This window comes from Neomonachus schauinslandi, chromosome 7 (assembly GCF_002201575.2).
Source record: "Neomonachus schauinslandi chromosome 7, ASM220157v2, whole genome shotgun sequence".
NCBI lineage: Eukaryota > Metazoa > Chordata > Mammalia > Carnivora > Phocidae > Neomonachus > Neomonachus schauinslandi.
This window is the reverse complement of record NC_058409.1, coordinates 116,900,793-116,917,984: the sequence shown is the minus strand read 5'-3', so window position 1 is coordinate 116,917,984 and position 17,192 is coordinate 116,900,793. Positions and strand designations below refer to the sequence as shown.

At 40.9% G+C, this 17,192-nt stretch overlaps 1 protein-coding gene across 1 annotated transcript in view; it reads left to right on the top strand.

Moving 5' to 3' along the window:
* The window catches only part of NNT (nicotinamide nucleotide transhydrogenase), an 89,828-nt gene that overhangs the window by 18,812 nt on the left and 53,824 nt on the right, over nucleotides 1–17,192 (top strand). Inside the window, exons 6-7 of the mRNA XM_044916925.1 lie at nucleotides 1,990–2,078; nucleotides 7,958–8,145. Of these exons, the coding sequence (XP_044772860.1) occupies nucleotides 1,990–2,078; nucleotides 7,958–8,145 (277 nt within the window). The remainder of the gene's footprint in view (nucleotides 1–1,989; nucleotides 2,079–7,957; nucleotides 8,146–17,192) is intronic.

Genomic DNA, 17,192 nt, shown 5'->3' with positions numbered 1-17,192 from the left:
TGTGGAGCCCGACACAGGGCTCGATCTCATGACCGTGAGATTGTGACCTGGGCCAAAATCAAGAGTCAGAGACTTGACCAACTGAGCCAACCAGGAGCCCCGGAGATAAAGAACATTCCTAAAGGTCATTCCTTTCCCACGGCCTTTCCCTGTTTCTTGAGTTTATGTCTGTGGTGTGCCAATTAGCAGTCAGTGCTTTGGATTCCATCATTTAATATAACTGCCATCTGGGAAGGTGTTTTTTTTTTTTTTTTAAAGATTTTATTTATTTATTTAATTGACAGAGAGAGAGAGTGTGAGAGGGAACACAAGCAGGGGGAGTGGGAGAGGGAGAAGCAAGCTTCTGGCCGAGCAGGGAGCCCGATGCAGGGCTCAATCCCAGGACCCTGGGATCATGACCCGAGCCAAAGGGAGTTGCTTAACGAACTGAGCCACGCAGGCACCCCTGGGAAGGTTTTTGACTGCTTTATTACAGATACTAAGTAGCTTGCTTAAGGTCACCCAGAGCCAGGACTGGTAGTCGAGTCAGGACTTGACTGTGACCCTTAATTTCTGTGTCTTTTTCTTCACCCCGTGCTGCCCAGAAAGAGTAAATTGCTGTTGTAAGATCTACATAGCTTTATTATTGTGTGATTATGTCTTTTAAATGATGGGTTTTTTTGTTGTTGCTGTTATTTCTTGGGTCAGGATAACTTGGTTCTAGTCCTGGGATTTTTACTTATTTTTATTTCACATTTTCTCTTTTTGTTGCTTTTTAAAAAAGATTTTATTTATTTGAGAGCGAGCGAGCGAGCAAGAAAGAACACAAGCAGGGAAGAGAGGGAGAAGCAGACTCCCCGCTGAGCGGGGCGCAGACTCAGGGCTCGATCCCAGGACTCCAGGATCATGGCCTGAGCTGAAGGCAGACGCTTAACCAACTGAGCCACCCAGGCGCCCCTTATTTCACATTTTCCTAGTGTGGAGTGGGGTGGGTGCCTTTGAGCCCAGAGCCTCCTTGGTCCTCCTTTGTCCCCTTTTCTGTGGAGTAACCCTCCAGCCCCAAACCATCACCATCAAGATGAATTCATATGATCTCGAAAACACTCTTTATGGGTCACTGGAGCATGGGTTGACTTGGCCCCTTAATTAAAGGCAGAAGGAGATGTGGACATGATGGGTAGGTGGGGATTTATAAGCTTCACTGTTCCTGTGGGTGGCTTTTTTTTTTTTTCTTTTTCTTTTTACACAGCCACAAGGAGTTGCCTCAATTGACTGGGAAGTATAATAGGACTTTTTTTTCTGGAAGGCCCATTCCAGGCTAGAGACAACACTGCTCTTATTGTGTTTCTTGGAAGGCGGGGGAGACTCTTGTTTCTGAAGAATTCTTTGGTTTTCTTGGCTCTGACCCTTCCATGGTTAGGGAGATTCATTGTATTGCTGTGGTGCAGTTCATTCATATTGGTTCAAAATTACATAGTTGGTCACCTGCTGTTCTTTCAGAAGCATTTGAGCTCAAAATACAGGGTAGAGTGGATATTTCACCAAAGTTGTACCCATCTTTGAAACGTATTTTGACATTTTATGAACATAGAGAAAGCTTCACATCTGAGCGGGGAGAGCTAGCTAGAATGCTACACTGGGAATTTATTTCAGTACACGTAACTTTTATACACAGGAAAAGACCTGGTTATCTTTAACATATGTAGTGCTCATCGGGCTGTATGTGGCTTCCACACAGAGATGCTGGTTGTCTGACTGTTTTTAGTGAAGGTTGTGGGCCTTTGCCAGCAAGTGTTTGATAAATTTGTAAAAACGGTGGTTCCGTGAAAGTGTCGCCTCTCCACTCAGTGTATTTACCGAGGGCTTTCACCACCAGCACATCTGGTGTCTTATTGAATTAACTGTGTGGCACCCTGTGTACCATTCGCTGACAGTTCTTAGCTGATGGTTTTTCATAATCAGTTGATAATGAACTTTGTTTAAAACACACAGTTCTGCCTTTTCCCCTAGATTCTGATAGTTGGTGGTGGTGTTGCTGGGCTGGCTTCTGCAGGTGCAGCCAAGTCGATGGGCGCAATTGTTCGAGGATTTGACACCAGGTAAGTACTTCACTAGTGATTGCTGTTAAGGTAAAAACATTTTGTTTCAGGTGGATATTATGTTTTCTTTAGAATTTATAAATGGAAGTTGCGCATCAAAAACTGCTTTGTAAGCTCTTTACACTTTTTATTTCTACTTTTTCAAAGATAACTCAAAGTGGAAAAATATTATCTAGTGGGGAAAAAATTTTAAGGGCCTAGACTCAGTACAGCAGAAATAATTTAAAAGCAGAGGAATTGAAAATGAACAACTTGCATTCAGTTTTGTTTCTTCATGTGGATTAGCAGTGGGACCAGGGTTAATCCTAGCCCGAGTCTGTAGTATGTTGCTCTACCATGTCCTATTTCTGTTCAGAATGCATTTACAAATCAGGTAGGACGTGAACCAATGTGTCTGTGAGTTTGAAGAAAGGAAGTAGTATAGGAGATATTTTGGGGGCACCTGGCTGGCTCAGTTGGTAGAGCATGGGACTCTTGATCTTGGGCTCGTTAGTTTGAGTTCCACATTGGGCGAAGAGTTTACTTTAAAAAAAGTCAGGATTGGGGATATTTGGAGAACAGACAGGGGGCAGAGAGGTGAGGGGTATACTCTGCATTGTATGGTTGGAAGCAGATAAAGCTGATTGGGCAATAGTAGAGCCCCTAGGTGAAAGTAGTCAATTATGTTCATAGTGTAATACTTTAAAGCAGACATATCAACGTTTTCTAGACTCCTTTAAAGAAAAGTTTGATTAAAATTGTTCTTCATTTCAGAAGATATTAGATAGTGGATTTTATTAAATGCTTATTGAGAATGGCTATCATTTATGTGTATGAATACTATTTTGAGGTTGAAACATGTAGTTCTTATCAGCTGAGACCAATAGAGGAATGATACCCCGGCTAATCTTGAATATAGAATGATCCAAAAAAATTTGCATTATTCAAAGTTGGAAAGAGTGTTTGTTTCTGGAGTAAGGAATGTTCCATAGAACATGGTTTCCAGGGCTTACCTGGAGTTTAGAGAAGTGATGTACTGATAGAAAGCTGTCCTGCTGACACGGGAAAAGACATTTTTTTTTTTTTTTTTTTTTAAGATTTTATTTATTTATTTATTTGACAGAGAGAATGAGACAGAGAGCACATGAGAGGGGGGAGGGCCAGAGGGAGAAGCAGACTCCCTGCCGAGCAGGGAGCCCGATGCGGGACTCGATCCAGGGACTCCAGGATCATGACCTGAGCCGAAGGCAGTCGCTTAACCAACTGAGCCACCCAGGCGCCCCGGGAAAAGACATTTTTGAAGTAACCAGGATGTAAGACAAGGATAGCCAGAGTCAAGCTTGTCAGTAGTGCTGTCTTTTAATTTTTAATGTTTGTTGATGTGAAGTCTTCGAAGACAGCCAAACCCAGAGAGAGGAGGTTGTGCAAGTTTTCACTGTAGTGACAGTAAGTGGCATTAAAATGGAAATGTGTATACTTGACTTAGAGATGATTTGAAACTTGGTGTTGGGTCAGCTACTGAGAATTTATTAGGTATTTTGATGTCATTGGTTTAGATTGTGCACACAGCTGAGAGCTTGAGGATGGCTGTTGCTTAACTCCATTTACCATTTATTAGGATAGCTCAAGTATGCAATGAAGAAAGATGTGCCTGAACGGACATAATACTTTTCTAAGAATTATAGCTCATTATTCACTATTTTGAGACTAGGGATTGGTATCATATATAAATATGAAATCCAAATGTATTAGAAAACACACTTAATTATAAATTCTTGTTGGAAGACTGAATAATATATATTTCCAGATAAATATCCTAAAAACTTAAGGACAACTCATTGCCCAGTGATATTAAAGGGGTGTGATTTTTAAATTTTTTCAAACAATAGCTAAGAGAGTCCCCTTGTAACAATAGTGAGCATCCTACCGAACGCCTGTATTGAGAAGTTTAGAAATATAATAGCTTTACTTTTTTTAATCTTTCTTTGTGTGTGTGTGTGTGTGTGTGCGTGTGTTCCAATGAAGCTTTATTTACAAAAACAATTGGCAGGTCAGGAGCTGTAGTTTTCTTCGGACACCTGTACTAATGCTTACTCTCTTCCAGGCATTATGCTCTATGCTTTCTTTGTTCTTTACAAAACTCTATGATGTAGGGATAATTAGCCCTACTTTACATATAAAGAGATATAACCAATTTTATAACATTCAGTTTCTTTTTTTTTTTATTTTTTATTTTATTTTTTTTTTAAAGATTTTATTTATTTATTTGACAGAGAGAGAGACACACAGCGAGAGAGGGAACACAAGCAGGGGGAGTGGGAGAGGGAGAAGCAGGCTTCCCGCCGAGCAGGGAGCCTGATGTGGGACTCGATCTCAGGACCCTGGGACCATGACCTGAGCCGAAGGCAGACGCTTAACGACTGAGCCACCCAGGCGCCCCAGTTTCTTTTCTTATCATAAATATAACACATGCTTATTCCCCCAATTCAGAAAAATATAAAAAAGTACAAAAAGTGAAAATAAAATAGCCTATTCCCTGGAGAGAACTATTAACATCTTAGTATATGTTCCCTTTTCTACACGTTAATTAAAAAGATAATTTTACTAATAGTATTATTTAACTGGCCTTTTTTTACTTAATAGTAGATCGTGAAGATCTTTACTTACCTACAAATACACTTAATGGCTGCACAGGATTCTGCTGTGTGGAAGTTCAGTGACCTATTTAATTAGTCCTCTATAAATGGACATTTTTACTGTATATAAACAATGCTGCATATATTGTCTATGTAAGAACATATGTATTTGGAGAGATTTCATTATTTTCTTAGGATAAATTCCTAGAAGTAGAATTTTGAGGTAAAAAATATTCAGGTCTTACATTTTGATACATTATAATAGTTTTAAATGATAATTATTTTGAAGGCAAAGATTCCAAAATAGCATTTATGGTTCCGATTATGCATGGTCATTATTGAAAAATACAGAGAAACTTTAAGGAAGAAACTAAAAATACCTTTTATAATTCTCCCAGCTAGATATAATTGCTAATGATTTTTTGGCATCATTTCTTATGGATATTTATGTAGATACCTTTTGATCAAAATTGTGACCACTCACACACACACACACACGCATCATTTTATTTTATTTATTTTTTATGTCATTTTAAAGTTATCTCATTTTAAAGTTGTCTTATTTTTTTAAAAATAGTACACATTTCGGGATGCCTGGGTGGCTCAGTCGTTAAGCCTCTGCCTTCGGCTCAGGTCATGATCCCAGGGTCCTGGGATCGAGCCCCACAAACGAGCCTGCTTCTCCCTCTGCCTGCCTCTGTCTCTCTCTCTCTGATAAATAAATAAAATCTTAAAAAAAAAAAATAGTACACATTTCTAAAACTTTGTAAATAGCAGTATCCCTTTGGCTGTAAGGAATAGAAAACAACTCAAACTGGCTTAAACTCTGAGAAAATGTTTTAGCTCTGCTAAGTGGAAACTCATGGGAAGGGCTCCCTTTTTCACACTCACGTCAGCAGTGCACTGTTGCTCTCTAGGACCAGGTTCTTTCTGTCCTTTCTGTTGTCTTCAGCTTTGGCTCATTCCCCTGAGTCACAAGTTGGCCTCCGCAGGCAATCTGGGCCAGGAGTTTCCTTGCTCAAGCCAGCAGAAAGGGTGAGGACCTCTTGCTCAATCCTGTCCTAACCTTTGTGTCAACTGACCGTGACGGATGCTTGGGACTGGTAGGAGAAGACCACAGTTTCCCCAACTTCCCTGATGGCCAGAATTACCTGCCGCTCTTGCCTAAAATAAGCTTCTGGCCTCTCTGCTGGCCCCTGCGAAGGGGCCTGCGAATTTGAAGTTTTAACAAGCACCTGAAGTAATCGTCATCAGGGAAGTTTGGGACTCACGTAGTGAGATGGATGTTGGCAAGTTAAGCACACCATCCACTACAGAGCTGAGATCTTTGTTGGCTCTGGTTTTCCAACCAGTACACGGTGCATGGCTAGTGTTTATTTATTTATTTTTGTAAGATTTTTTATTTATTCACTGAGAGAGAGAGAGAGAAAGCACAAGCAGGGGGAGCAGCAGAGGGAGAAGCAGACTTCCTGCTGAGCAGGGAGCCTGATGTGAGCTCAATCCCAGGACCTGGAGATCATGACCTGAGCCACCCAGGCACCCCTAGTGTTTATTTTTTTCAAACTGAATGTATTTTTACATAATTTAAATTTGTTGGCTCTTTATACCTTTTGTAGGTTGCTTTTTTCAAACACAATTTAATGAGGACTCAGGACAAAAATCACTTTGTTAAAATACTTCTAAGAGTCGTGAGAGAAGTCCCCAGAAGTCAGAACATTTACAAATGAAAACCTCAACCTGAGTGATTTGAATGAGGTCAAGTCTTTTTTTTTTTTTTTAAAGATTTTATTTATTAATTTGACAGAGATACCTCGAGAGAGGGAACACAAGCAGGGCGAGTGGGAAAGGGAGAAGCAGGCTTCCTGCGGAGCAGGGAGCCCGATGCGGGGCTCGATCCCAGCACCCTGAGATCAGGACCTGAGCCAAAGGCAGATGCTTAACAACTGAGCCACCCAGGCGCCCCTGAGGTCAAGTCTTAATGTAGGTCAGAATTCACATCATCATTGATAGTGGGGCCCCAAGAAACGAATTGATTGTTGGAGTTATCAGTAGTGAAATTCCCTTTGTAACTGAAGTAGGTAGAAGTTGGAATTCCCTATAATAATTATTCTTTCAGAAAAAAAATTTTCATAGAAGTGGCACATACTTTTGGAAATAACTGAAATGGTCCAGTCAGAGATATCAAAAGAAAATCTCCAGTTTTGCATGTATACAGTTTGCTCTTCTTAAAACTCAACACCCCAAAAACAAACAATCCAATTAAAAATGGGCAGAAGACATTAATAGACATTTTTCCAAAGAAGACACACAGATGGCCAACAGACACATGGATAGATGCTCAACAGCACTGATCATGAGGGAAATGCAAATCAAAACTACAATGAGATATCACCTCACACCCTGTCAGAAGGGCTAAAATCAACAACACAAGAAACAATAGGTGTTGGTGAAGATGTGGAGAAAAGAGAAACCCTCTTGCACTGTTGGTGGGAATGCAAACTGGTGCAGCCACTCTGGAGAGCAGTATGGCGGTTCCTCAAAAGGTTGAAAATAGAACTACCCTACAATCTAGCAATTGCACTACTAAGTATTTACCCAGAGAATACAAAAATACTAATTCTTTTTTTTTCAAAAATACTAAATCAAAGGGATACATGCACCCCAGTGTTTATAGCAACATTATCTACAATAGCCAAATTATGGAAGCAACCCAAGTGCCCATTGACTAACGAATGGATAAACGAATGGATGTGGTATATATTTATACAATGGAATATTGTTCAGCCATAAAAAAGCATGAAATCTTGCCATTTGCAACGACATGGATAGAGCTAGAGAGTGTAATGCTAAGTGATACAAGTCAGAGAAAGACAAATACCATATGATTTCACTCATATGTGGAATTTAAGAAACAAAACAAACAAGCAAAGGGAAAAAAAAAGAGAGGCAAACCAAGTAACAGACTTTTAACTATAGAGAGTGAATTGGTTACCAGAAGGGATGTGGGGGGTTGGGAAATGGGTGAAACAGATGTTGGGGATTAAGGAGTGCACCTGCTGTGATGAGCACCAGGTGTTGTATGGAAGTGTTGCTTCACTATATTGTACATCTGAAACTAATATTACACGGTATGTTAACTAACTGGAATTTAAATAAAAACTTAAAAAAAAACCCCCAAACCCCCAAAAATGTATATGTAAAAGATGATCCTGATTTCTATTAAGGGCCTAAAATAACCACTGCTTTCTCTTCAATCATTACCAGAGCTGCAGCTTTGGAGCAGTTCAAGTCTCTTGGTGCTGAGCCCTTGGAGGTGGACTTGAAGGAATCTGGTGAAGGACAAGGAGGATATGCGAAAGAGATGTCCAAAGAGTTCATCGAAGCTGAAATGAAACTCTTTGCTCAACAGTGCAAGGAGGTGGATATCCTCATCAGCACAGCACTTATTCCAGGTATGTCCTTAAGCCACGCTTATCAGTAAAGCACTTTGACTAATGATATTTTAGAATGAGAGTGAAAGTTGTTTAACATTTGAATTTCTTTAAGTAAAGATTGATTTATTTTCTAGAAAGTAAGAAAGCACATGAAAGGCAGAAAGGACAAAAATCACGGTAGCCCCTAGATAAAAATGATCTTGAATAGTAGGATCTATTTTCTTCCAGTCTTTTTTCCATATAGTTTTATGTAACTGTGTTCATAGATCATATTCTATATACCATATTATATTCGTAAGCAATTTCCTTTGTTTGTGTCATTGATAAATTGGGTTTTAATTTATTTCTGTTCTCTTTGTGAAGATACTACATTCTTATTGTAGGTCACTCAAACAGTACTGAAAAATATGAAGAAAAAAAGTACAGACTTGCAATTGCCGCAGAGATGACCATTATTAGTATTTTAATCATTTTTCCATACATGAGAGAGAAAGAGAAGGGGACTTGGTGTGTGTGTGTGTGTGTATTTGTGGAATTTCCGGTATATGTTTTTTACTAAAGGATATGACACTTTATCACTTTTTTAATGATTTCCTTTAGCATGTTTGGTCTTTGCAACCAAATTGCAAGCTCTTTGATGGCAGGAATTACTTTTCAGTCCTTTACCACATCCTCTTTTAAAAAGATTTTTCACTCAATAGATGATTGATGCCAAACCAGTAAGCACTTATTAATCAGTAAACAGTAGCTTGATCTAGCAAGATTTGGGAGTGAAGAAACCCTCCACCTTTTATATTCTTAACCCCTCCTCTTCTCCCTTCCCTTCTGTTATTGAATAGTGAATACCATGCTGACTCTACTATTTTCCTTTCTGAAAGGAAGTGGGTCAGATAATGAGAGCTTACAGGGTTAATGGTTGCTTGTGTTAGATCCTACTAAAGGAGCCTTGCTTTCTCTAGGGGACAGTGGAAAATAAAAGTTGCTTTGTCATGAGGTCATGGGAGAGGAGAAGTTCTCTTCTGGCATCTTCCCCCAACCCCCTGTCTGAATAATCTACGTGCAAGGGCAGGAAGTTGATTGACATCACATCTATGAGCTTGGGGGAAAATATGTCCCCCAAGCTCTTCTTTCTGTCCTCTCTTTACCTGGGTGATACCAGATAGGTGAGCTGGTTTCTCCAGACACCCACATCCCACCAGAGCTGGCGAGATGAAGCAGACGGGATGGGCTGGTGATATAGGCTTAGCCCATAGAAGAATCTGTGAGTGTAGAAATGAGGCAGGGTCGGTTACTGGAGGTAGATGCGGATCAGGCAAGCCAGGGACTCGTGGTGTTGGTGACATCTGCCAGCTCTGATAGGACTCATGAATAAGCAGTGGCAGGAGAGCACTTAAGGATTTTGTCCTTTCCTTTCGTGGCAGTGGTTTGTGGCCCAGCTGTTGCACAGGTGGGTTTGAAGGAGAGATGGGGTGGCCTTTGCTGGAGCCACCACCAACTTCTGAAGTTAGCTGCACCTTGGGGAGAGGTTATGAACTGACTAGATATAACAAGTGGCCAGTAGAGGGTGCTAAAACATTTCCTCATGGAGTAAATGATCTGGAGGGGAAGCTAGTTTTAGTCAGGTCATGCTCTTATGGGACATAGGATAATTTGGCCGTAGTATATAGAATTATTATTTGATGAAAAAGCCTAAAGTAAGTGGTACAGCTCAAGACTTCTTATATAAAATACATACTGACTTTTAGGGCCTACTCCCCCCAATAATATCTTATTTTTTAAATCAGGGCTTTATGGGGCGCCTGGGTGGCTCAGTTGGTTAAGCGACTGCCTTCGGCTCAGGTCATGATCCTGGAGTCCCGGGATCGAGTCCCGAATCGGGCTCCCTGCTCGGCAGGGAGTCTGCTTCTCCCTCTGACCCTCCTCCCTCTCATGCTCTCTGTCTCTCATTCTCTCTCTCTCAAATAAATAAATAAATAAATAAATAAACTAAATCAGGGCTTTATGCTAAGTGTACTTTAGTAAAAGGTCAAAAGGTCAAATTGTGTAATAGTCTTAAAGAGGATTTGTTAAAGACATTTTGTTAATCTATTCCACCGAGCCTCTCCTGTTTTCTGTCTTTTCTGAAGCTGTGATCTGTTCAGAGCATGTACAAGTTAGAGGAAGTCCCTGACCAGTGGACTGGCCCAGAGGAGGCACTCAGAGGGCTGGTCTTTCCATTACTTTTTTCTGAAAACCAAAAAAAAAAAAAAAAAAGGAGAAGTTAATGAGAATATTATAAGGAAGAAGGTGATCTTTCTAAAGATCTTACATATCCCTGGGGGACTGAGACCTGAAAGTGTGAGCATTTAAACAAAAAAATGAAAAGATTCTATAAAGGCACAAATGCCCTTTGAAAAACTGTCCTCAGCATTGTACCTTGACTGGTTTATGTCCTGAGCCTTTGCCTGCGTCACCTGGTGGTGTGTTGAGCTCCTTGGAACAGAAGCTCTTCTCAAGTTTTCCTTGAGTGGTTCCAAAGGGGATTAAATCAAATGTCAGAAGTCGTCCAAGCTCACTTGCTGGGACACAGGTGCTGGGAAGGCTGCACGGAAGACCGGATGGGGATAAGGACACCAAGAGGGGGACATGGGCAGTTAGCTAGCTTTGGGTAGCAATCTTATGGAGTTGGCAAATTTTTGTTCCTCCAAGCTGCACTCAGTCCTTGGGCTTAAAAGAACAATAACATTGTATTTATGTAGATTGTACGTGGAATGAAATATTCCTGGAGCTTGCTAATTATTTTGCTGGTATTTTGTACCACATACTTGTGCTGTCATCTGGACTCCCTGGATTGGGGTGGGTGAAGGGCTAAAGACTAGAGTGTCACTTAATGTAGGTAGCTTCAGGACAGGGCTGACAGTCCTGTTTTGTGGTGCTCTACACACATGGGAAGACTCCCCAACTTTCCTGTCTGGCTCTTTGCCCTTTGGGGCTATTATTAAAAAAGTAAGGCAGTCCTGCCCTCTGGTCATGTTCAGGCTGTGCTCATAATCTTTTCTCCTAAATTTTTTGAAACTCAAGATTTTTCAGCATCTCTGTTGTTCTGGAACCTTTTTAAGGTGACTTTACATAAACTTGGAGTATTTAATCAGGAACAGACTGAATCAGGTTGAAAATTGGATCGGTAAGTTAGGGAGGGGTGGGGTGGGGTGAGGAGGAAACCTAGTGGTTTAGCACTGCCTCTGTGTTAGGCATATTTCACCTAAATTCCAGGAAGAATCAGGAGTACTGTGATGCACATGCTAAATCTACTCTGACAGAAACAACCTTCTCCATTTAAAACCTTCCTGATGACTGCTTCACTACAAACTTGTAAGCCTCATAGGCTCCTCCAGCTTTCCTGCCCCACCCCTTCCCCCACTCAGGTCTCGCCCTTATTTTGTAGTTGAACCATAGCTCCTGGGGAGCCTGGGGTTTTGTTTAGCAATGATGGCAGTGACTTGGACTGCTGGGGTTCCCAGCGTCATTGGATAGAGTCACCTAAAGTGATTAGGCTTGGGTCACAATCCCCACATGCCATGCTATAAAGTTTAGGCTCCTTGGTGAGGTACTGGTTGCCTTTTAGTTTCTAGTTCTGATTTAGCCTTTGGGCTCATGTTAAACTGATTTCTTACTCTCTGGGCCTGATTTCGGTCATGCTGGCTGCTATTATCTTTTCAGCTAGGCCAAGGACTTTCAGGCCTTTGCACATACAGTTCCTTCTCTTTGGAATGCTATCCCTGCCCTTCCTTGCCTTTTGAAATCCTGCTTAACTCAGTTACCATTTCCTCCATAGTTTCTGCTTTCTCCTACTCAGCCATAAACACTCTTCTTCCTGCATTCATGGCACTGCCTGTGCCTGGGATTCCTAGTTCCCGGTCTTACTGCCCAGTAGTGGTCCTGTCTCCTTAGGCATGCAGCACAAGTGTTGGGCTTTTTTCTATCATGGTGGGTCTGTACCATAGGACATCATATAATTCTGGGTGCCTTCCTTAGGTCTTCGTTGTTACAGTCTCTTATTTTTCCAGTGCTGTCCAAGGAATGAGAGAGCGAACACTCTGTTGGATAGGAACACTGCAGAGGCTAACTTAAGACTGGGAACCTAGTGGGGCGCCTGGGTGGCTCAGTCGTTAAGCGTCTGCCTTCGGCTCAGGTCACGATCCCAGGGTGCTGGGATCGAGCCCCGCATCAGGCTTCCTGCTCCGCGGGAAGCCTGCTTCTCCCTCTCCCACTCCCCCTGCTTGTGTTCCCCCTCTCGCTGTGTCTATCTCTGTCAAATGAATAAATGAAATCTTTAAAAAAAAAAAAAAGACTGGGAACCTAGCTTTCTTAAATTTTCAGAACCAGGATACTTGCCAAGTTTGCAATTTGAGGTGGTTACCTAGGCCTCTCAGGAGATAGAATTAGGAAGTAGTAGCAGGTCTGTCCAGGAGTTAGCAAGTGTCTATCAGTCAGGAAGGAAGATATTCATTGTTTGATTATAAATTATAATATTTTAGGCCATATATACTTGGACCTCTTTTTAGGTACAATCCAGATTATGGTAACAGTACTTTTATCTACTAGATAAGGTCTGTAGAATATACCCTATAAAGGACCCTTGTGATAATTCTACATGACTCTGGAGAATTGGGAGGGGCTCTTTTCCCCGATATGCAAAAAGGCCATATGCATAGGACACCAAACTGGAGAGATTTTGCCATCGCCTGGAAAATCAGCATTGGCTCTCCATCTGACATTACTTGTCTTTTTGAAATCTATCTATCCCAAAGAGTAGAAATATGGCACACAAGAATACTTTTTCACAGTAATGTTCAAACTTGTTCTTTCAGGCAAGAGAATAACTGATACAGTGATATACTCTCCATTTGTGAAACCCCACAAAGATAATACTGTTTTGATGCCTCAACAGAGTTTTTACCTAAAGTCAATGTTTATTGTTCAGAGACGATTGGTTTTCCTTCTCTGTAAGCATGATGATCTTACAGTACAGAACTATATAGATCCGTCATTTCTAACTTTTTTTTTGAATTATTTATTGTGTTTTATTGACTGATCTAATTCGTCGGTCATCCTCCCCTCCCTTAAATGTATCATATGGCTGTATGGAATTTTGTAATATTACTTCTACAAAGTTTCATTTGTTATGAGACTTTTGAAGGACAGAGAGAAACACTTAAATGTTGGCAACATCAAGGGTTGGTAACCACAGGCTGTCTACACACCTCTTGGTAGCTTTCAGCACAAACAGGGCAACTTGTCATCAGGAGGAAGATGCCAAGATGGGGGAGTGTTCCATTACCATTTATCAGACATGACTTCTGAGAGTGTGTTTGAGCACACTTAGTGAGTTATTGGGCCAGATTTAACAAATGTTCTGCTAGGAAAATTTATGGCACAGAATTATATTCTGGTTTGGTCTCTTATTTCTCCAAAAGTATGTTGCAAGATTGGAAGCATTGTGTTCCTGTCCCTGGCAGTCCCTGAGTTGAAAAGGATCGGGAGGCTGAGGCCATCTCTGGGGAAGAGCCCCGGACGGATGGAGTTACTGCTTGCAGCTAGTGCGGCCCACCACATGCATTTCTGTATTTTCCTTCTTTCCGCTTTCCCCATACTTTCTTGTGCCTCAGTGTTGAGGTGGTCTAGCTGCTCTAAGAAAGCAACGCAAAAGCTCAGACATTATGGAAATGTACTTCTTGCTCAGTTAACAGTAATTGGTGGTTGACACATTGATGGACAACTCTCCTTCACGTGGTCCTCTGGGGATTCAGGTAGGACAATGTTCCCGTCACCATTATGAGGCTCTGAAGGGCACTCTAGGCCTGGTCTCTCCTCTAGCCAGCCAGAAGGGATAGGGACATAGAAGAATGTGCATGGAATGTCTAGAAATGGCACATACCACTCCTGCTCACATTTCTTTAGCTAAGACTTAGTCACATGGCCAAACTTGTGAGGGAAGCTGGGAATTGTTGCCTGGCCTTGTGCCCAGGAATAACAGAACATTGGATTAGTTTGCTAAGGCTGCCATAACAAAATCCCAGCTTAAACAACAGAAGTTTATTTTCTCACAGTCTGGAGGGTGGTGGTCCCAGGTCAAGGTATAGGCAGGTTTGGTTTCTTCTGAGTCCTCTCCTTGGCTTGTAGATGGTTCTCTTCTTGCTGTGTCCTCACATGGTCTTGGTCTCTTTTTGTATCCACATTTTCTCTTATTTTAAGTCTATCAATCAGACTGGATTAGGGCCCAGCCTAATTGCCTCATTTTAACTTAATCACCTCCTTAAAAGCCATATCTCCAAATATGGTCATATTTTAAGGTACTAGGGGTTAAGGCTTCAACATATGAATTTTCTGGGGACACAATTCAGCCCAAAACAAACATGGATTTTGGTGAACAGCTAATAGCCTTTTCCTTTTTCTCACCTTGTAATTTTATCTGCTTATGTTTAATTTATTCACTGGGGATCAGATCTTGGATTTAGAGCCAGGTAGAGTAGATTCAGATTCTAGTTCCATTGCCTAATAGCTAGCTGATAGGTCTCTCTGAACCTCTGGTTCCTCATCTCTGAAAATGGGGTAAAATTTTTATCTCATAGAGCTGTTTCATTGAATAGATGAAGAAAAAAATCCGGTGTAGGGCCTGACATATAAAGCATTAGCATCATTCTCTTTTCTGTCATTGGTGATGCCTAGTCTTATTATTATTTTTTTAAGATTTTATTTATTTATTTGAGAGAGAGAGAACGAGCATGCGCTCGGGTGCATGAGCTGGGGGACGGGTAGAGGGAGAGGGAATGAGAATCTCAAGCAGATCTCTCACTGAGCGTGGAGCCCAACTTGGGGCTCAGTCTCATGACCAGAGCCGAAATCAAGATTCGGATACTGAACCAACTAAGCCCTTGACTTTTTTAATAGGAAGAATAAGGTCTGTAGAATATACCCTATAAAGGACGCTTGTGATAATTCTACATGACTCTGGAGAATTGGGAGGGGCTCTTTTCCCCGATATGCAAAAAGGCCATATGCATATGACACCAAACTGGAGAGATTTTGCCATCGCCTGGAAAATCAGCATTGGCTTTCCATCTGACATTACTTGTCAAGACCTTCTCAAGAACTGTATGGAATGTATAAGACGGTCCCTGAAAAACTGAATTTTCTGAAGATATGCATTTCATTAAGCCTCTTTTGTCAATTAATCTCATTCTGACCTAAGTTGAGTAACCTGGGAAATAAACAGTATTATTTCTATTTTTAAAAATAATCTTTTAATTATTTTATAAAACTAGTAAAATCAGAATGTGTAATAAATATTCACTGCTTCAACATGAGAGACGATGGACTCAAAAACAAACTGAGGGTTCTAGAGGGGATGGGGGTGGGAGGATGGGTTAGCCTGGTGATGGGTATTAAAGAGGGCACGTTCTTTTTTTTTTTTTTTTAAAGATTTTATTTATTTTTTAGAGAGCGAGCGAGAGAGAAACAGCATGAGAGGGGAGAGGGTCAGAGGGAGAAGCAGGCTCCCCGCTGAGCCGGGAGCCCGATGTGGGACTCGATCCCAGGACCCTGGGATCATGACCTGAGCCGAGGGCAGACGCTTAACCATCTGAGCCACCCAGGTGCCCGAGGGCACGTTCTGCATGGAGCACTGGGTGTTATGCACAAACAATGAGTCATGGAACACTACATCAAAAACTAATGATGTAATGTATGGTGATTAACATAATAAAAAATTTTAAAAGCAAAAAAAAATATTTACTGCTTCAATTTTTAAGGCATTTTGGTAGCAAAGGTACATCTAAATGTGTTGGAGGGAACACAAAGAATGTTATAATTTATATAAGAATATTATATGTTTCTGGGACACTTGTGTAGCAGTCGGTTAAGTTTCTGCCTTTGGCTCAGGTCATGATCCCAGGGTCCTGGGATCGAGTCCCACATTGGGCTCCTTGCTCAGTGGGGAGCCTGCTTCTCCCTCTGCCTGCCACTCCCCCCTGCTTGTGCTCTCTATCTCTGACAAATAAATAAATAAAATCTTTAAAAAAAAGAATATTGTACATTTGTGTTACTATTTAAATATGGTAGACTGTTTTGTTTTTTTAAGAATTCCCATTGCTTATGGAGCCATGGTAAAATCTTGACTAATTTTGATTTTTATTTATACAGAATTTTGCAGCTATGAGAGGTGAATTATTAAGATAATCCTTAAAACTTTTTATAAATGTGTCCTTTGATAATTAGGTAAAAGCTTGTTTTTAGTTTTTTTCTTTAAACAGATCTTTAGGGATTTCTCTAATTTGCTAAAATATGCTGTTGACTAATCATATTTCGTAAGTATTACATTTAGAAATATCTCACAGTATTCAATTTGTAAAAGCCAAGGTTTTGCTGGCCTTTCTCTCTGGTTTCTTATACAAATAATTGTGCAGAGAAAATTTTTCTCTAGTTTCATGGATAGAACTCACATATAAAGTACTCTGCTTGACTCTTTAAGTTTGGGTCAGAATCTCTGTTCGTGAATGTAGCTTTGTAAAGCTTAGCCAGTGATAACATAGATGGAGGGATTGAATCAGTATGTTTCTCCATGCACCATAAGGCTGGCTAAATCACAGACCCAGTAGATGATAGGTCAGTGGAGCAAATATTCAGCAGTTTCTTACCATTTCCTGTCTATTACATAATCAATTACCTGTTTTTCTCATAGGTATACATATATGTATAAAAAAAACTTTTTGTCCTTCTCTGTAGCATTTTTATAGCTTAAGACCCAATGCTTTATTCCCATCTGTGATTTTGAAATTCCGAAAGAGCCTTTGATGTATAAATCAATTAGGATGACTTTGGCTGCCAGCAGCAGAAATTCCAGCACATTCTGCCTTAAGAAAGGAGATAACTTGGGTTATGTATCTGAAGGAAGTCCAGTCCTAAGTGTGGGTAGGTGTGCTGACATCAGGGGGCTCTGGCTGTGCTCCTCTATTCTCTTACCTTGCCCTACTCTGTGAGTTGGCCTCATCAGTGCTAGAGGTCAGTGGCACTTTGGGGCCTCTGGT